This window comes from Dermochelys coriacea, chromosome 4, assembly GCF_009764565.3.
Source record: "Dermochelys coriacea isolate rDerCor1 chromosome 4, rDerCor1.pri.v4, whole genome shotgun sequence".
Classification (NCBI taxonomy): Eukaryota; Metazoa; Chordata; order Testudines; family Dermochelyidae; genus Dermochelys; species Dermochelys coriacea.
In genome coordinates this window covers 20,079,647-20,100,925 of record NC_050071.1, presented here as the reverse complement: position 1 = coordinate 20,100,925, position 21,279 = coordinate 20,079,647, and the positions used below count along the sequence as shown (strand labels likewise).

The window sequence follows — 21,279 nt, the reverse complement described above, 5'->3', positions numbered from 1 at the left end:
CTTCAGCAAATTAGTTCAAACTACAGCAAACAATAACGATCAGACAAACAGATGAAGACAATATATTGGGGGTAGAGTCAAAATGGCTTTTTTAAAGGGAAATCATGCCTCACCAATCTATGAAGATTCTTTGAATGGGTCAATAAACATGTGGATAAGGGTGATCCAGTGGATATATATTTGAACTTTCAGAAAGCCTTTGACAAGGTCCCTCACCAAAAGCTCTTAAGCAAATAGGCAGTGATGGGATAAGATGGAAGGTCCTCTTATGGACCAGTAACTGGTTAAAAGACAGGAGACAAAGCATGGGAATAAATGGTCAGTTTTCACAATGGAGAGAGATAACTACTGGGGTTTCCGAAGGGGCCATATTGGGACAAGTGCTTTCAATATATTCATAAATGACCTGAAAAAAAGGGATAAACAGCGAGGTGGCAAAGTTTGCAGACAATACAAGACTACTAAAGATAGTTAAGTTCAAAGCTGACTGTGAAGAGTTACAAAAGGAATCTCACAAAACTGGGTGACTGGGTAACAAAATGGCAGATGAAATTCTATATTGATAAAGGCAAAGTAATGCACATTGGAAAACATAATTCCAACTATACAAAATGATGGGGTCTAAATTAGCTGTCACCACTCAAGAAAGAGATCTTGGAATCATTGTGAATAGTTCTCCGTAAACATCTCCTCAATGTGCAATGGCAGTCAAAAATGTGAACAAAATGTTTGGAACCATTAGGAAACAGATAGATAATAAGCCAGAAAACATCGTATTTGCCACTATGCAAATCCATGGTATACCCACACCTTGAATACGGTGTGTTTTTAGTGTTCATAATTGGATCATGTATACTTGAATTCAGAGACGATTCCCCCACCATCTTCCAGCTAAGCACCTTGACAATCAACAACTATCTAAATTTTCATTAGAATAGAGAAATTAAATGACCTTATATCTGAGCTGAACACAATACTGCAAGTTAATGAACTAAGCACCAATCACGAGTTATCCTTAACAAGTTTATGAAGTTAAACTTGAAACATTCCGTTTCAAAACCCAACTGCATATTTTAATATAATGCAGCTTATGTGGTTTGCAGCTTTTTGCAAGCTGCTATATTACAGTGCTGCTATAATTAAGGTCGTGTCAGCCTTTCCACTATAAGCCCTATTTTTCAAGAGCTTGTAATTTGGTTGTCAAATGGGTTCTGGAGTGAAAACTTTGAACACCAGATCCTATGCGTTGGAACATTTAAAAAACAAACAAACACACATTCAATCCTTTAAATTACATGAACACCACTAAACTTTGTCAGCTTAACTCAAAATAAGATAGATTTAAAAGTAAGATGTGGCTTTTTGTCTTCTTAAAGTTCCTTTGTGATGCAAAAAGAAAGTTATATTCAGCACTGTTTAGTTTGCACTAAGATCTAATGCCTTTTTGTAATTTGAAACAAACAAACAAAAAAACAAACAAAGAAAAGCAGAGATTTATTGACCTGTATATGTAATAAAGGGGATGGATTAAGGACAGCTGGGATCTTGTGTAAACAATATTTCAAATCCCCCTCCCCCCCCAAAACAGGTCTTGCAAATAGACACTTCTTCCTAGCCAGGCCCCCATAACGCACGTCTTCCTACAGTACTATAGTTCTAGCTCTTGGCCAGTATCAAGGACCTGTTCCGTCGTGCTAAATGCCCTCATTATTTAGATACTCTTTCCTCCCCATAACCTCTTCCTCTAGAGGCGGAACATCATCATTTTCCAGCAGCCCCTTTCCTCAGGTCACTCTGGGTCAGGTGTGAAGATGTGATGATCTGGGGGAGGAGAGAGGACACTGCACTCCTTTTCTCATGCTCTCTTCTTTCTGGACAGTTCCTCCCTAAGCGGAGATCAGCCTCCTACCTGTCAGCTGTGTGGGAAAGAGTCAGACAGTCACCTATGAGGTGCTGACCTAAGCCATTGCTATCTGCTTCCAAAGGATGGATAACAGATTCTACCTGAGCTTCCTAGGGGATCAGTAGCTTCACCTATGCACTGCCCCTGAACTACCTCAAAATGCTGCACCTGCATTTAGGTTCATATACCCTTCCAAGTGCACTCCAAAATACTACCACCATATTTGAAAGATGTAAACCATCTGCCTAGCAAAAAGAGATTTTAAAAGTGGTTAACAATGGTAGTGTACTACATAACCTACTTGCATGTGATTACGTTCACCTCTTCAACAGAGTAAGCAAGTAAAAGACACAAATCCAGCACTCACTCTCTCCAACCCCTAAACTCTTGTCATACACTTTAAGGGTCTAATCCAGGTGTGGCCAACCTGTGGCTCCGGAGCCGCATGCGGCTCTTCATAGGTTAATATGCAGCTCCTTGTATAGGTCCTGACTCCAGGGCTGGAGCTATAGATGCTAACTGTGGGGTGCTCACTGCTCAACCCCTGCTCTGCCCCAGGTCCTGACCCCACTTCACCCCTTCCCCCGAGCCTGCCATGCCCTTGCTCCCCGAGAGCCTCCTGTGCACCGAGTAACAGCTGATCACGGTGGGTGGGAAGTGTAGGGAGGAAGCAGAAGGCATTGATTGGTGGGGTTGCTGGCGGGCAGGAGGTGCTGCAGGTTGGAGTGGGGGGGAGCTGACGGGGGGAGGGCTGCTGACGTATTACTGTGGCTCTTTGGTAATGTACATTGATAAATTCTGGCTCCTTCTCAGGCTCAGGTTGGCCGCCCCCAGTCTAACCTATTTTCAACAACAGGCAAGATAGTGTATGATATAATAAGAAACGTGGAGAGTAAAAGAGGAACAGAGGAAATGAAAAGCGGTAGACATAGTTCATATTTTATGAAATGTTTGCTTCATACAAAATAAGTCAGAGAGGAGTGTGTAACATTCAACGGACTTCTCGTGCAAGTTATAAACACAGATGAAGTGTGCCTCTAAAAACCCTTCACACTCCAACTTGATAAAAAATATTCCTCACAGAAAACCAATGAAGAGTAGGTTTGATTTAGAATTCATATTTAAAACAAGATTTTAGCCTAGTCATTTGTAAATAAGGGACACACACAAAAAACAGAACAGTTTAAAAAAAATGAAAAGCCATATTTTTGAAGACTTGTCTCTCAAAATGGCTTCTCTAAAAATTCCGCAACACCCAAAAGCAAAGCTCTCCTTTGGCCAAGGACTACATGTGATAAATCAATGCATAATGATGTTTATTTCACAATTCTTTTTAAGGAAAATGTAAAATGTGCATGTCACAAGTCAGGTCTTTGCTGGAAACTGTCTTACAACCTGTTCTATCAAATAGCTATTGCGAATTCATAATGATGGTAAATGAGTCATTAATTATTGTCTACACCCTCTCAAAGTAAATTTGTCAATTCAATAGCATTGAATAGGAAGCCAGAGCATCTGTTATCCCTAACTGCGCTTTCACCCTTTCCTTACAGGAATCTAGTAGTTTCATACATTGGAATCATCTCAAAAGTTTTCAGGGCACGGACCTACAAGGTTTTCTTCAGAATCGCTAAACTGTCTGAATAGGAATGATAAATTCTTGCTCATCAGTTGGATTGTCTGTCTTTGGTTTTGCTATTGTGCAAGATTAACATGCACAAAGAGATCTCTTAAAGGGTGGGACAATTTATTATTTTCTTTACAGGGAGTGGCCTGCTCTTTGGTTTCATAAACTGCATATGTTCAAATATTAATAGTTAAATTAATTCATATATTAGTCAGATTAGTGTAGTCTGGCTTTAAAAGTTTTCAAATAATATTGCCAGGGATAGTGACATTTCAAAATTAAGGAAGTGAGTGTGTTTAAAGAAAAAAAAAAAAGCCCTTTGTTTCAACATGACAAACCCTGAAAAAATAATGTAAGTATATGGCACAGCTCAGAAAGTACTGATGCTTTTTATTTTATTTACTATATTTTTTGCACTTTTCAAGACAAAAATAAGAGATGATACAGTCTCCTTAAATTAAGATCCTTAAATGACAAAAGCCTTCACTTACTGCCTTAGCATATGCATTTCTAGTGGGACAGAGTCTAATTCCAGGTACACAGTGGTTATCTCCAGGTATCTATCTTCACCCACTTTCATTCTATTGCTTTAAAAATGTAGCATTTATCAAAAATGCTAACTTGATAGGATGAGCAGGGCATTTCAAGCTTCCCCACCCCATCCCTAACATGCTTCACCACTGACAGGCAAGAACCACCTCCACTGGTAAGAGGGTAATTTGATCTCTACGCCTTTCAATCCTAAATCTCCACTGAGATGGCCAGAAGAGGTGCCGATAAGCAATTTTTGTGATTTAAGCCACACTTCAGAAAGGTGTCTAACCATCTTGTCTAAATGGGGATGCGTTCCTGAAATAATGCCTTAAACATGCTCACTAGAGCCTGGACTGAAACAGCCATTTCACATAGGCAGTCTTACAGCAGCCAGACCACAATGACTTTTCAATACTACAGACCCTCACATTCTGATTCAAACCAGTAACCTAGCAGTGAAATCTTTGTATCTATCTAGCTCTGAATGTCAAATAAATATAGCTATTCTGTCTTGTGCATTAGGTGATTTTACAAGCTATTCAGCAAAGCATGCTGCCTATTCAAGGTCAGAATTTGTCCCTTAGTATTACTATTTGTCCCTTACTTACACAACTAAACCCATGAAAACACTAGCAAGTTTTTAAAACAAAATATTGCAGCCACAGCCATGCGGTTTTACATACAGATGATTTGATGATTGTCTACAGAGCTGATAAAAGAAAATGTTTTTCTTATAAATGCTCAGTTAGCCCATGGGTCTCTCTGCCACTCAGTACCACTGAACCAACCTCTTAGCAAGATTCAAAAAAGATTAACAAGATAATCTAAAGTTATTAATATACAACCAATGAAGAAGGTTGGAAGAGATATAATCCCTTCTAATTCAGGGCATAAACCAACTTCTCATTATTGGGAGTTAGGAAGAAGCTTTCTCTGGAGGAGAGTTACTCCATAATTGTCTACTACAGGGCTTTCTGCAATTTCATGTGAAGCATCTGTTGTGGGCTAATGTCAAACAGGATACCAGCCTAAATGGGCGACTGGTCCAATCCAGTATAGCAGTAGCTCTATCACTACCTCCACACTGGCAACAGCCATTCTAATGCTTTGTCGTTTACTTAAAAACTGAAGAAAAGCAAAATCTCACCTCCTCCAAGAGGTGCTATAGAGATATTAACTTAATCAAATGAAAGAAGCATAAAGTAACCCCCTCACCAACAAAATGTAGAAAACCTAATTCACCTTCTACGTTCATGGCTTCCCTCAGAGCCTGCAATTTCTTCTGTCTCTCTCTGATTCTGTCAAAGGCACATGATATTGCTGCAGAGGTTGATGACTCTGGCACTGGGCGCACCTGTTCCGGTTTTTGAGGGCCAAAGACATCCAGTGCTATGCTTCCATCAGAATATCTTGCTTCCTTGTTCCTAGTGGTAGTTGAAGTCCGTACTGTAACTGTCTCATAGTGATTGTTGTGTCTGTGAGACTCTGCAGAATGGTCTGTCTCAGTTTCTTTGTTAGTTGTACACAGCAAGTCTGTGGAGGAAGCCCAAACCTTCTGTTTAGGAGCACTGTCTTCTCCAACATTACTTTTTCCCCCCAAGTCATCAGTTCTACACCGATAAGGACAGCAAGCGTCTTCACGTCCAGAGTAGTAATCTGAGGATATGCTTTGGAAAAAGTCTTCCTCGCCTTGTTCTCCTCTGATGGACAGGAATCCCATAGATTTACTAAGCCCTTTGTTCAGCATGGCCTGTTGAGAGAATTGAGCCTTGTGTACTTCTGATGCATCACCCGTTAAACTTTGTCCTGGAATGAGAAGAATCCATCATGTATGTACTGTCAGTTCAGGCACTGGAGTGCAACAAAAGTTATTGACTTTGTAAGCTATACACTATTTTAACATGCAGCTTTTGGTTCATCATGCAAATGCTGGAAAAAAATACTTTAAAGGATTCCTCACTGAATAACCCAAAACAATGCTTATGTTATCAGATACTTTCCAACATTGATTTTCTTTGTTTCTGAAATATCCAAGGGTGAATTCCTGGCCTAGTGGAGCTGAGTAACCAACAACATTTGAAAACATACAGAGTGAAATAAATATTTTAACAGTTTTCTCCCATCACCAAATGGTCTTTTGAAAATAATCCAAAGCACTCCTGAAAATATTAGAGCTATAGTTTACATAATTCCCCAACATGCTCTAAAGGCATCCTCCACATTTTTATTGCTTTATGACAAGTCTAGGTTTGTTCTACTGATTACCTGGATACACTACAGTATTGGCTGCAGTAGGAGATGACTATGTAATCTGGAATTTAAAAAATCCTGGATCTTACAGTAATTACTACTTTTGGATGATAGACTCTTGAATTAACTTTCTGAACTTAAGGTAGGCACTCTGATGGAGTTTTCAAGAACAGAGTAATTGTATGAGCTTTTATGCTTTACATTAAGGTAGCATTTCAGGCAAGTAGGCTATTTTGAAATTACTTACAAATAATACTATCAAAGGAGATATTTCTTCTACAAATGTACTTGGAAAAATGCTAAACTTTACTTAACCTCAATATCACCCCACTAGCACTGAAAACTCTCAGTGTAAGTAGCGGTTTTTGTCATGAAACTTTCTGAAAACTATGGGCCCAATTTCACAAACACCTACACCCAGGAGAAGTACCTACAACCATAAGTAACCACACCAAAATCCTTGGAACTACTCACCAATGCAAGCATTTTGTTAAATTACACAAGGCCTGATCCTACAAATTACATATTTATGTATTTAAGGGCATGGCTACACTAGAAAGTTTACAGCGGTGCACCTGCAGAAGCTTCTCCCACCGACACAGTGCTGTCCACGTCAGTGCTTATGATTTATTCACCCCCGTGAGTGACAGAAGTTATGCCGACTTAAGCTGTACTGTAGACAAAGTCTAAAAGGATGAAATGGCACTTGCTTAAAACTACTGTGTAAAGATTTAAAAATTACTAATATTCAAGAGGTAAAACTACTAATTACTAATATTCAAGAGAATCAGACGATATCAACTACTGTTACTCTTCTGTTCTATACACCTTTTTACAGAAACATTTGAAAACTTTCAGTACAAAGTTATGGAAATTTGAACAAAAAAACCCTACCATGTATTCCTAACATAGAGTAGTTTAGTCCCATGTATATTACAACTCCAGAAATATACTGCTAAAAACTACAAGGATGATGTCTACCTGAGGTGTATGCACGTTATACATGTCAATTTTCACCCCATGATAGTATCCCTGCTGGGAAAAAACGGATTGAAAACACTCTCTGGCATGTAGCCAAGTCAATCCTTCTGCCAACCCAGCTAGAGATATAGTAGTTCATGTCTCTCAGAGCGAACTTTTAACAATATCCCAGATGAGATATGAGCCTATATTTCTTCCCTCTGAGTCAGCCTTGAAGTCCTCTTCACAAAAGAAAACAATCCTAGAGCTCAAACTAATTTGCTGCGCTGAACCTTCTATTGTGAAAGATAGTTCTGTAATCTGAACTGCTGCCCTTTGTTACAGAGTTGATCAACCCTCATCAAGAGCCACACTTGTGCATTAAGCTCCTGCTGAGCTTCCAGTGAGTCTATTACTTTTTATTGTGTTTTATAGAGTGCTCTAAGAGTTTCTATACAAACACTTTGAAAGCTCACTGATTTGCACCCCTAAGCTTTGACTGTCTACTCTTTTCTTGTTACCATTTTGGCCTGAATAAGACCTGGCATGATAAAATAAGCATTTCTTATCCTTGCAAAGTCATAACATTTTAGTGTTCTGAGCTTCAGAAGAGACTAAATGTCTTCAAGGCAGCACAGAAGCTGCTGTGTGTTCCAACTCATTCAAAATACTAAAATGCAAGGTTTTGTCAAAGGGATAAAAACATTCCAAAACTGATTGTTACACAACCAAGTCAACATTCCAAAATTAGGGTTAAAGCCCTAAGCCTCAATTAAAAAAAATAAAATAACCCATGGCTGGCCACCATCTTACATGGGGCATCTGTTGATGATCGGTGCCACTGATTACTCAGAAGACTCCTGCCTAGCTCAAATGTTCAATGGCTGGCTGTCAGCCAGTTTGCACATAAACGGCCTTCAAATGGCCATAGGTCACAATGCCACCACAAGTGAGTCTGCTGCTGCCAATGGCCGCCTCTCCCCACCCCGCATTGTATGTAAATGTGGTTTAGGAAAGGGTGTAAATACTGCAGCAGATGCAAACTTGGGTGGGTGCACTTTGGAAACAAGTCAACTCAAACTTTAGAAATGTATTTCAGTATTTTCACTATTTATTTAAGATTTGGGGGGCGGGAAGGAAACACATATCAAAGTGAAATCACCAACTTTACCATCCCCACCCCCAAAGTTTCAATTCTAAAAGTCAGATTTTTATCTGGAAAAATTGCTTTTGCATTACTTCACCTTATTGTTTTACTTTCCAAATCAGACTGCCTAAACTGAAATTAAATGCATGCAGTAAATCTAGCGAAAGAATGATGATGTTAAAGGAAAATGAGGAAGGCCCCCCCACCCATCAAAAAAAGGATGGCTCCCATGTAACACTTACTATATTTCAGGACAACTTATGAACCATATAGACCCAATTCAAGAAAGTATCCCTGTTCGAGAAGGCAATTAAGCATGCACATGTTTAAGTGCTTTCCTGAACTAGGGCCGTAATAGCGAACACTGAGTCCAAGCATATTATAACCACCAATTAGGTTCCCACACAGCAGCAAGCATGTCTATTGTACATTGACAGAGAGTGCTATAAGGGACTGTGACCTGTACAAATATAGGAATGAGAAAGCTTGAGTGGGAGGAGACGGGCATCAACCTCAAGCGCTGATTGTCTATTGTAGGGAATAGGTGGTACAAAACTCCCTACAATAGACTCCCTGGCAAGCCCTACTAGATGCTCTGTTAAAACCAAAGGCTCAGCAATGAGGAGACTAACTCCTGACCTCAGCATATGGGAATGTTTCCCATTCCTTAACTCCCATGCCCACTTGATCTTTCCTCGAAAGGAGGAGTGAGTGCCCTAACCAATATCTCATCATCAGGGACTGGGAGAATGCTCACAGCTGCAGCATTGCCACTCATTTGGTAATTATATGGACAGGAGAGGAGATGAGCTGTCTTGACAGAAAGCAGTGCATGAAGTGGATGCCTGATAGACACCCATTTCCACACTGCTATTCCATTCTGCTGATTGGGATGCTTAGAACACCATTTTTAAACCATTCACATATTGACTTTTGCTGCCCGGGTTTGCTTTTAACATATGACCAGAGGGAAGTCAGTGCGGGCCTTAGCATTTAGACATTAAACTACACAACAGTTTCACTCCAATCTCCTGTGATCACATCAAAAAGCACAGGATGGGGCTGAGGATTTTTGGGAAGCATTGTGTAAATGTTTCTTTGCATCCTCCTAAATCTTCAGTATGCCACCAGGACACCCTGTTGCAAGAGGAACGGAGAACCACCAGCTTACATTGAGGCCTGTCCTGTAATACTGAGGTGGGGGGGGGGGGGAAAAAAGCGAAGGAACAGTTCTTCATCTAAGCTGGGATTTTTTTGCACTTCCGTTGAACTTTAAGTATTTCCCCCCCTTTTCCTGAATTTCATTGTGGATCACAGAATAAACAGCAATATTATTGTAACACAAGTGCTCAAAATATCACCCCTTTCCCCACAGCTGTAGAAACATAATAAAGTTTAAAAAAATCACTGCTCTTGCTTATTGCCTCCCTAGATGTCTTTACTCCTTTTTATTTCCTCCTGTCCTGCAACTCATTCTACATTATTTTTCTCCCTGCTATTCTTTTCTTCCCAATTCATATTCATACTCTGCTCTCCAACCTCTTGCTCTCCCCTATGTTATATTTTCTCTTCCTCCTTGGTCTCATCTTTTGTTCCTCATCCCATCATTCTCACCTGGTCTCCTCACACTGTATCTTTAAGGTCTTCCCCACCACATACACACACTAATTCCAAATGACTGAACTAGTATGTAATTCTTTTCAAGCAGCTGTTTAATAGTCATCACTACAGCGATGTCGTTATTAACCCCATTTTACAGATGGGAAAGTTAGGTGACTTGGCCAAAGCCATAGAAGGATTCCAAACCAAGATGAGAATGCACTTGCTTAGGTCTGTAGACAATGCTGACCCTTACATATGACAGTCACTTTTCTTATCCTCTACAGAAATGTTATTTTTAAATTACTTATATCAAGACTCTTTAGTTGGCCATCGCAGATCTGTCTCATGCAGTTTTATAGCCACAGATCCATTTCTTCAGCTAATCAATTGGCAGGCTGTCTATTACAGCACAGAGGCTAGCATTGCCATAAAATAAAACATCTTTTCCCTCCATTCAGTTTAAGTCAGCACTATGGATTTGGTTGAACAGGTCTTTATCCTGGTGATTTGATTACTCTAGCTGTAGGAGAAAGTTTATTTATTTATTGTACACTTTTAGCTTTTAACTGTGTGCACGATCACCACTTTAAAATACTGGAAAGATTATGAGGGAAAGCCACATATGAGGATTAAATATCCAACACAGAGAAGAAAGGGAATTTGGCTGGATAAGGCCAGGATTGTGCACTTTTGTGCCTCTGAAGTAGAGTGAAAGACGACAAACTTGCTGTGAACTTCTTAGCCTAAATCTAAATTATTAAAAAGTAATGGAAGATGGATGGTCTGGTGGTTACATTTGTGGACTGGGACTCTGGAAACCTAGTTTCAGTTTCCTGATCTGCCACCGACATTTTGTGTGACCTTGGACAAGTCATTTAGTTGCTCTCTGCCTCAGTTTCTCATTCATAAAATGGAAGGATAGTACTTCCCTCCTCACAGTGGTATTGCAGGGACACCACATGAATAATTGTGAAGCAATCAGGTACTATACTGTTGACCATATAAGTATGTTGACCATATAAGTACGGATAATAGACCGCTCAGCCTTTCCCCCAAATTACCGTTGGAAGACTCAGATGCCAGGGATGGGGGGAAGGAGCAGCAGGTTATAGCCTCCCTTATCACCTTTAGCACAGAGGTTAGGGCACTCACCTGGAAGGTGGGAGACCAAGATTCAATTTCCCTCTCTGCCTGATGTGAAGAAGGGATTTGAATTTAGGTCTCCCACATGCTAGGTGAATGCCCTAACCTCTAGGATACATAACCATTCACTTTCCCTGTCCCAATGACTATTAGGTCATTATGAATGACAATGAATAGTCATTGAGCTAGGAAAAAAGGGTGAGATTGACTCTAACTCCCCTGCAACGATATCCACATTTGCAAATTTCTGTGGTACAATTACTACCCAAGGGCCAAATTCTGCCATCTTTACTCACACTAAGTAGAACATTGCTCTCCAAGTAGTCTCACTGATTTCCCTCCAAGCATGAGCACCAGACTCTGGCCCTAAACAAGCTCCATCTATTATCTGCCTCTAGCGGTGCACTAACAGGGTAGTGCAGGCAATTGATCAGATATTATGTAACTGTGGATGCTGTCAATGCAGTTTATCTGACAGTTCCAGAATGCAGGCTATATTTATTCTCATTGAGTGAATTTAGTTCAAGCTTTTTAAAACACTTTACCCTATCTTTTTTTTCTGGCCAACATAAAATATATTTTCCTATTCAGGCATATGATTACAGCTTTTGTCTATATATAGCTATCAGTGTGGGAATGGAAGCTCTGTAAAGAGGAAGTGATTACACTCAAGTTTAAAAAGATCTCCCAGACCAGCTATCATTGCAGGATGCAAACAGAAAAATCCTTATCACAAAACAAGCAGCTAGTCACTCAAATGAGAGGGGGAAGCTCTTAAAAGAAGTTGGATTTACAATCCCTAGGGGCAGACTGGGAGCCAGAAAGGAGATCATGAGCCAGATGTGGCCTGGGGGTTGCTTGCTGGAAACATCCCCCACCCCGCACCCTTTTTTTATTGTTGAGAAATCCCAAGTAACAGATTAAAGTTACTGCATTCCTTGTAGAGAACATGAGCTGGGAGAAATTACCCTTTGAAGAGCTGAGAGTAAAAAGTGGCAAGAATGCAAACCTTTTAGCCCTGCACATGTTTTGCACTAGAACAGATGTTATGAAGGAAGCAAAGTAGTCCAGGATTTTGTGTAGTTGAGAAATTTATTCTGCTAACACTTCATCAAGCAGCATTTTGGCTTTATAACCTCACTTGCCCTCTCAGTATCCCTTCTAGAATTTAATTGAATAATTGTTCTTTTCTCTGAGATATGCGAGAGATACGTGCTCTTCTCGGACGAATGCCTAAATGGTCATATCGCTTCCCTCTTGTTATCCAAGGATATCAAAAGTTGACGAGGTCACACAGCTGGTCAGTTCCAGCACCAAGTCACTTTACATATCTGCCACTATTTCTCTTCTTGCATTTTGTCTGTGTTCTCTATTTAGGTGCTGAAATCTTCAGGGAAGGCACCATCTCTTACTATGTGTTTGCCTAACAGTACCCGAATCTCAGCTGGGAACAAGCACCACTGTGACACAAATAAAAAAAAAAAATGGCCTGGATTTCAAATCCTTTACTGGCTTGCTATTTGTTTTGCAAGACTCATGAAGATATTCTCCACCTACACATTTCTGTTTTTTTAATGCTGAAAAAAAGATGACTGTGCCAGAGAATAACTTTCCAAATAAACTACTCTGCCATATTTACTGTTATTTAAAAAACAATAAACTTGGATTTAGCAGGAAACAGTTTAGAATGAATTATGCCAGTTCAAACATGTGAAGGACACCAATTAATTTGATTTCTTTGCAGACTGATTGCTGCCTTTTCTTTTCAATAAAAGAACCAAAACAGGTTATTAAAAAAAACTCCTTGCCTCCCTAACAAAACAGGCACAACTATACATTACAAACTTTTGCTGACAGTTTTTGCTGAGTGGCTAAATGAAAGAAAAAATAATCAGGAGACCACTAATTAAGCAGTACCCTTTTCATATAGAAATGTCATCTCATTTGTTCCTTTGATGTTATAAACACTTTAATGATCACCTTTAGAATGCATCTGCTATTTTTACAGCTTGTAATTATAGCGTGCAATTAAATGGAGAGTGTCGACACCTAAGATTTCATCCAGAACTGCTGATTCATTTCCTGCCCTACTGTAATACATTCAGGCACACACAAAGATAAGGCTGCTCATTTGACGAGTCCCTTAGAAATGATTCCTCACTTTATACAGTAGTTGTAGCTCACGAAAGCTTATGCTCTAATAAATTTGTTAGTCTCTAAGGTGCCACAAGTACTCCTTTTCTTTTTACGAATATAGACTAACACGGCTGCTACTCTGAAACAGTAGCCATATATTCTCTTAGGGTAGTCGAGGGTTGAGAGTTTGCTGGATAACCCACCCCCAGTTAAAAGAAAAGGAGGACTTGTGGCACCTTAGAGATTAACAAATTTATTTGAGCATAAGCTTTTGTGAGCTACAGCTCACTGATCTTAGCATCCTAAAACACATCAATGGTAAGTCAGAGAAATTTGTGGATGGGAAGAAAGAGAAAAGAAACAAGCTGAGGAAGCATCTTTAAAAAGAGAAAGACAGTCCTCCAAGAGACACTTTTCATCCTCCCTCTTGCTCTTACAGCCCAGCGATAAGAGTTTGAACATGGCAGATAAATAGATGAGGACAATGACCAAGATTTCCCTAACAATTAGAGCTCAACAAATAGGACCCGATTTAAATAAGTGAGTGGGTGGGCTCCTGAGTTTGCCCGAAGCCCCAGTAACTTTAAAAGGGCTCTGCACAGATGGTTCCATAGATTAGTTTAGATGGGACACAAAATCAGGTTGCATTTTTGGTTTCTTGGTGGCTGAACAAACAGCCAAGAAATAGGTCCATGGCATGAATATTCATGGTTTTGAGTATAAAACTCACTATCTGCAAATATTTCCCAATATTTACTTAAAGTTTATTTCTCCCACTTTCCCTGCCAAGAAATTCATTCACTAGAATATTAATATTAATGGCCAAGGAATCTAAAAGAGTAGCAAAGACAAACCAGATAAAGTGAATTCAATTTTTTATTGCAGTGAATATTCACATTTAAAAAAAATAGCAATAGTTTGTTTTGTTTTTAAAGGAGTAACAACATAGGAAAAAATGCTAAAAACATTCTATGCATTTTAGGAGTGCAAAAATATTTGATTTATACAATTGAAGGAAATATTTTGAGATATTTGCCCAGCAGTAGTTGTTATGTCATGGCAACTGGGATTTGAACTGAGCAAACTAGCTTGTGAACTGATCAGAAGGCCAATGGTTTTCAAAGATTTTGCAGAAAGATCTGGAAATTACATGACAAATGTCAACCTAAGCATATTTTTCAATTCAGCACATCAATCTACTAATTCATGAATTCAGTCTTTGGAAACAGAAATTAGCTATTTGTGCATACCAACACTTCAGCATTCTCAAGCTGACAGTGTAAATCTTGTGACATATCTTTATATTATATTAGTTCCATGTGTGACAAATTTTCCAAAAGACTTTCACACTGAACAGTTCAGTCTCAAGTCCACACAAATGATAAACTGTATAATATAAAAAGGAGATAGGACAACATTGTCCTTTTATTTACTTTTCTAAAGCACATTTGTATAGTGGCTTTCTACTAGAAGTTCCTCCCTCCAGGATTATCATTAATGTAATTGGTACTCAGTTCAAGTACTTGCTTTGCCAGAGGCTAGAAGCTCTACCCTTAAAGGAAGCTGAGCTACACTGATATTGACAGAATTAGTACTAATGATAGGAACTGTTGTATCGACCAGGCAAGGTACTAACAAGCTTCAACAGGACTTTATTTTCACAGTGGAAACCTCTTTACCAAGCTGCTGCTGCTGCACCCTCTATAGCACTCTCTCCCAGCCTCTCAACTCCTCTCCCCACCTTCCTGTTTCCTGTCCTTTCAGACTCCCAACAGCCAGTGCTCCCAATTCTAATAATTACAAGCAACATCTAAACACCACAAGGAACATAGCTATAAAAATAGAAATACCAAAGGTGTAAATTCTCTGGAGTCTACTGCAGTCTGGTTGTCACTCAGTAAGTTATTGTATAATCATCTCTATTTGCTCCTTGCTAGTTTTTAAATGGTTAAATGCCAAATTGGAACCGAGAATTATTCTCATTCAGGGTTACTATCCTGATTCCGTATTCCCTAGGAACTGAATACAGTGGGGATCAGGCACAGCAGCTACCAAGAGAAGGAGAACCTGTAAATTGGAAGATGGTGTTGAGAGCAAGATGTATAGAAGAACAGAACTGAAAGCTAGCACCAGGAGGCAAAGGATCAGGAGAAGACACTGGGAATCTGGAGGGCATGAACCGTAGGCAGAAGAAAAAGATTACTTAAGATTTGAACACAATGTGGACCAGGCAGGAAAACCAGCTTGGGAGCAGGACAAGCAGCCAACAGAGGGAGAAAAGAAAGGAATCTGGGTTCATCTCTTAAAAGACAGGGAAGGAAAAAGGATTTAATATAGTAAGAACACAGTTATTTTGTTTTTTACATCTGAGGGAATTCTGTGCCAAAAAATTAAAAATTATCGGCCCAATATTTTAAAATTCTGCAAATTTTATTTGTCAAGAAATAAATGTGGCTCCAGCATGGCAGTGAGGAGCACAGGCCTTTGACTGCATTGAGATGGGAGATCACCCTGAATCCCCTACCTTCCTCAGTACAGGGACATAGGGCCGTCCCTAGCCATTTTGATGCCCCAAGCCTCCATGGGTGTGGGCAATCAGTGGGAGATCTGTATGCACAGGGCCTTGTTGGTGGGTTCCAGGTGCAGGGTCAGTGGGACTCTGCAGGGGATCCAGGTGAAGGTGGTTGGGGCTCAGCAGAAGGGGTCTGGGTGAGGGGGGCTTCATAGGGCGGGACCAGGTGCAGCTAGTTGGGGATCAGTGGGGTCTGGGTATAAGGGGCTCGTCAGAGGGGTCTAGGTGGGGGAGGTGCGGCTTGTCAGGGTGAGGGTTCAATGGGCCTTGTCATAAATATAAAGGGAAGGGTAAACACCTTTAAAATCCCTCCTGGCTAGAGGAAAAGCCCTTTCACCTGTAAAGGTTTAAGAAGCTAGGATAACCTTGCTGGCACCTCACCAAAATGACCAATGAGGAGACAAGATACTTTCAAAGCTGGAGGGACGGGAAACAAAGGGTCTGGGGCTGTCTGTGTGATGCTTTTGCTGGGGACAGAACAGGAATGGAGTCTTAGAACTTAGTAAGTATTTACCATCCTCTTTTTACTTTTTCTTCTATTAAAATTCTTCTTGTAAGAAACTGAATGGTTTTTTTCATTGTTCTTAAGATCCAAGGGTTTGGGTCTGTGGTCACCTATGCAAATTGGTGAGGATTTTTATCAAACCTTCCCCAAGAAGGGGTGCAAGGTTTTGGTGAGGATTTTGGGAGGAAAGACGATTTCAAACGACTCTTTCCCAATAATAAACCCGGTTATACGTTTGGTGGTGGCAGCAAAAGTCCAAGGGCAAAAGGTAAAAATAGTTTGTACCTTGGGGAAGTTTTAACCTAAGCTGGTAAAAGTAAGCTTAGGAGCTTTTCATGCAGGTCCCCACATCTATACCCTAGAGTTCAGAGTGGGGAAGGAACCTTGACAGGCCTACTTAACGGGGGAGCCCCAGCTGCTGCTGAGGGGATGCCGCATGCTGGGCTCCCGCTTCCCCTATTCCCTTTTCTTCTCCATCCCCCTCCCCTCACTCCCACATTCCCTTCCCCCTGCCCTATTCCTATTCCACCCCCCTTCCTTCCCCACTGGCTCTTCCTCCCCCGCTTACCCAGCCCCATCCCAGGCACTCTCTGTTGCACAGAAAACAGGAAGGCTCCCAGCACACAGAAGGGGAGCATGACTGGTACTATGACTCAGGAGGCGACGTTCAGCTGCTCAGTCAGCAGAGCTGAAAGAGTCTTCTCCAGCTGGGCAGCTCCGCACTTGCAGAAATGAGGGGCGGAGGGGGAGGGCAGTGGCACGTAACCCTGTGTGCCCACCATGCCTCACCTCTGTTTGGGGGGGGCAATCCCCCCAAAAAACTGAGCCCATGGTCACCGCTATGACACTATACCCCATATTCTTCACAGAGATATTGTTATGATATGATTATGGCATAACAATGACGTATTTTATAGAAGATAAGTCATGTGAGATATCATTGAAAAGGTTAGGATTTACTGAATATGATTATCCTATTTGTATGCAAGGATCATTTTGGTATCTGAAGTTAGGAATATTGACTATGTATCTACTACAAATGTGTTTAGACCTGGAGAACACCCACCAGGCAGAATGCACTCAGTCTAGATGGCTGGCTGGGAAGGGCCATTAGGGAGAACAATAGGTCTTAGAAGATGCTAATCTCCCACCAGTGAGCCTTCCTGAGGACGCTACAAACAGCCTCCTAGACATAGCTGCTGTGGCCCTACAGGGACATGTGACCAAGTCACCCAGCCCTGGACTCCATCTTGGAATACCAGTGTGTTTCCACAGAAAGGCATGGGAACCAACTAGGCCCGAAGAGAAAGGGTTATCGCCATATGCAAAAGCTATTTAAGACTGGGGAGTGACATCATCATGGTTCTTCTTCACTGACTGCCCACCTGAGAAGATTGCTGGAAATACCTGAGAAACAAGGACTGAACTTAGAGAGGGGGCAAATTTCATGAGCTTACGCTGCACAGTTGTCTGTGTAGTGCAAGACAGTATAATTTTGGGTTGACCCTTCAAAGGGGTGTGTGCACTTGAGTAACTGGGCAGTTCCTTAGCTCAGCCTTCCCATGCAGAGCTGATCTGAGCATCTGTGTGAAGGTGCAGCTGGGTGTGTCTCCACCTGTATGTGCACTGGAAGGGGACTGAGAGCCTATCACAGCAGTACAGTGTAAAGGGAGCCCAGGCTGGTGGGTCAGGTGGGCTCAGTGATACCCCGCTTCCAAGTGGGAGCCCATCAGAGCCCCCCCCACTCCCCCCGACATGCAGCTTCCCTTTGGTTCCCTGCCATTTTCTGATTTTCTGCAGGGAAGCACAAGAATTCGAGGGGGGGGGGGAAGGGATGGGGCATTTTCTGCTGGCGTACAGTCACGCAGAATCCCCCCAGGAGCAGAAGTTTTTATAGCCAGGAGGAACCTTATCCATATAACACCAGCCTAGCACAGAAGTGGGTTTGGTAGCTGAAATACACTCTCTCAAGTTGATAGCACCATCTGTCCAGAGAGGGGAAAGAGACACAGAAGAACTATTTCTTGAATTTGAGAGTCAGATTTTGAGGGAGGTGAATGGATTTTGTTCACTCTACAACAATGACGCCTGGACATTCAAAATGAGGTCAAGCATGTATACAGCACGCAAAACATTCTAAGTGCTTGTCATCTGAACATATGGGAGCCAAAGGATGGCTCCACTTCTTTTGCTTATTCATTTTTTCCTATCTTCTCTTCTCTTTCATTCACTCTTTTTTCAGAAAGCTTCTTTTCTCTCTTTCTGTGGTGTGGTTTGAGAGGTGGGTATTTTGTAATCTTGGGAAGGATGAACAACATTTTAGGTATGTGCATAATGGAATGGCTCCAGGGAATTATAACAAGATAGTGAGCATTTCATCACCTACGTATAACTGGCTCAAACCTGGTCCATCTGAAAGCTGGCTGGTGGTCTATATGAAATATACTGGAGGTATACTGGTGGTCTATATGAAATATACTGGAGGCCTCAACCACCTCTCATCCCACATCCATATAACAAAAATCCCTACAATTCCATTGCTGGAGGAGATCTTACAGAAGGGCAAGGACTGAAAGGACATAGTCACTGAATCACATTGTCACTCCTCCTTCTCAGGTTGAGGTACGTTAAGTGAGAACTATACACTACTTTCTATTTAACCAGGTTCTTATATGGGCCTTATCACCACAGTACCTGATGCTACCATGATGTACTTGCTCTGTGGATAAAGGACTTTAGTTTCCAGGGCTGTGAGTCCAGCACCTTCCATAAGCACTACATGCACTTGGTGCGTGTGGGGGTGTAAATAGCACGGGCTCATTAGACAATGCGACATCTCCTGGATAGGGGGACATAGCACAGAAGAGGAGTACTGACTTGGATCAAGAGATCCCTTAGCAACTTGAGGGTGGTGAGCTTGCTTACGGAGAGTGGCTGTGTAATGTTGACTCTTCCATCTCAAGGAAATCCTAATGAACACTCTTCTTCACTCCAGGAGACCGCAAGATAAATCAGCACTAAAAGAATCCTGTTATTTTTGGCATCTTGGAGCATACAACGCAGGGTATGAAGCCAAGTGAGGGCAAAGTGGCCAGCCAAACCTTTAACTCTGCAGAACCTCAGGGAGCCAGATGCTGCATTTCAGCTGAACTTTCTGAGTAAATATTTTTTTAAAAATTCCCTTCTCAACCAGTTCAGAGGAGCAGGTATCGTAAGTACCAAGCGATGCAAAGAATGCAGGATAAGTGGAAGAATATGCTGTCCTATGTTGCTTTACAAATAAATTCCACAGGTTACAGTGGGAAAACATCTGTTAGATCATCTCATCCTTCCCCTGCAAATACAAGGCATAGTCCCTAGAGAGAGGACATGTTAGAAATTAAACAGATACTATTGCACACTAGAACTGAACCAGAAACCCATGAAGATGCTATAACAAGATGGCTTGTTATAGTACCAAATCTCTGAAGTTAAGCAGTAAAACCCAAATATAACTATGTTAACAACAAAGCTTAAGACTGTAAAGACATAAAATTACTCCTGCTAAAGACAGTCTTATAAATTGTGTGTATATGAACAAAAAGAAAGAATCCAAACAAATAGGAAATACACACTCACTTGAGAAGAAGAGATTTTAAGTTAAGGACAATTATATTTCTTGTGGTGGTAGGGAAACAAACAAATGTTGCAAAAAAACTAAGGTACTAAGTACAGTATTATATTATGGCTGTCGAAACCAGTGACAGTAGGGCACGCGTGCAAGTGAGACAGAAGGGATACTGCATCATCAACTGTTCCTAAAGGCATACTAACTATAGAGGACAGCAGGAAAAAAAAATCAGCAAAGGAGGGCTCTTAAGAGAAACTTATTTGGAAGAGCAGCCTACCGTTCCCTCCCAGCACCTAGCCCTGAAGCTCCAGTAAGTACAGAACAGTTGCAGGGCCATGGTCCTGCCTAGTTTTGCCTTCTTTGCAGTTTCTAGCACTACTGGCAATCCTAGTAGCTATCTTGATGCTTGTAATTCCTTCCAGGCTACTATGTTTTTGAAACAACACAAAAGTAAAATATTTAAAGAGCTGAACAACAGAGAGTAAAACACTTTTCTACCCTGTTTGGTGGTGGCAGATGGGCAAAGACTGACAGTAACATGTGAAGAGTTGAATACCCTATGTACCTTCTATGCAATGATAAATCTGAGCAATTGTGTCTATTCCCTGTTTGAGAAGTGAGCAGTAACTGCTGGTAGCAAGATACTACATTTGCATGCATGTATTTTTTAGGCGAGAATTGACCATTATGATAATTTAGTCTGGGCTCCTGTACAATGCAGGAAAAATGAGTCCTGGTTCAAACCCATAATTTCTGGTTGACCTGGAACATAATTTTTAGAAGACATCTAGTCTTGATTTAAAGATTTCAAGTGATGGCGAATTGGTAAATTGTTCCAGTGGTTAATTACTCTTTATCAGATATCTCACTCTAGATACCTGGCATGTGAGTAAGCTCAAGCTCAACACACAGTTTGATTGCATGTCTTGAAATATTATGTTCTACACAATTATTATTCACCTACTATCAATGGGACAGTCATTTGGCTGGCTAAGCATCCTAGATTTCTTCCACAAGGCTTTCATCATCTTGACCACCAAGGAGCATTTACCTGTAGGAAGTCCCTTCCCTCTCAGCCTATTCCGAATGGCCTGGCTTCTGTCTGTCTGCAATTTTCTTTCTCCATTGCAGGAAAGCTGATCGACCTGTAAACAGGCAGCAATACATAGTCAATAGTTCTGAAAAGACCTTGTTAGCATGAAGACTGGATACTTCAGGACAAAAGGCTAGCACATTTAGCAGGACATTGTCTTTCTCAGGCAAACAAACATTCAACAGAAGTAATATCCA

At 41.0% G+C, this 21,279-nt stretch overlaps 1 protein-coding gene across 12 annotated transcripts in view; it reads right to left on the bottom strand.

Moving 5' to 3' along the window:
* The window catches only part of PTPN13 (protein tyrosine phosphatase non-receptor type 13), a 185,202-nt gene that overhangs the window by 86,858 nt on the left and 77,065 nt on the right, over nucleotides 1-21,279 (bottom strand). For all 12 annotated transcript variants that reach the window (XM_038399848.2, XM_038399847.2, XM_038399851.2 and 9 more), the window contains 2 exons: nucleotides 21,041-21,134; nucleotides 5,307-5,870 (listed from right to left, as the gene is read on the bottom strand). In XM_038399848.2, coding sequence (XP_038255776.1) covers nucleotides 5,307-5,870; nucleotides 21,041-21,134 — 658 coding nt within the window. The remainder of the gene's footprint in view (nucleotides 1-5,306; nucleotides 5,871-21,040; nucleotides 21,135-21,279) is intronic.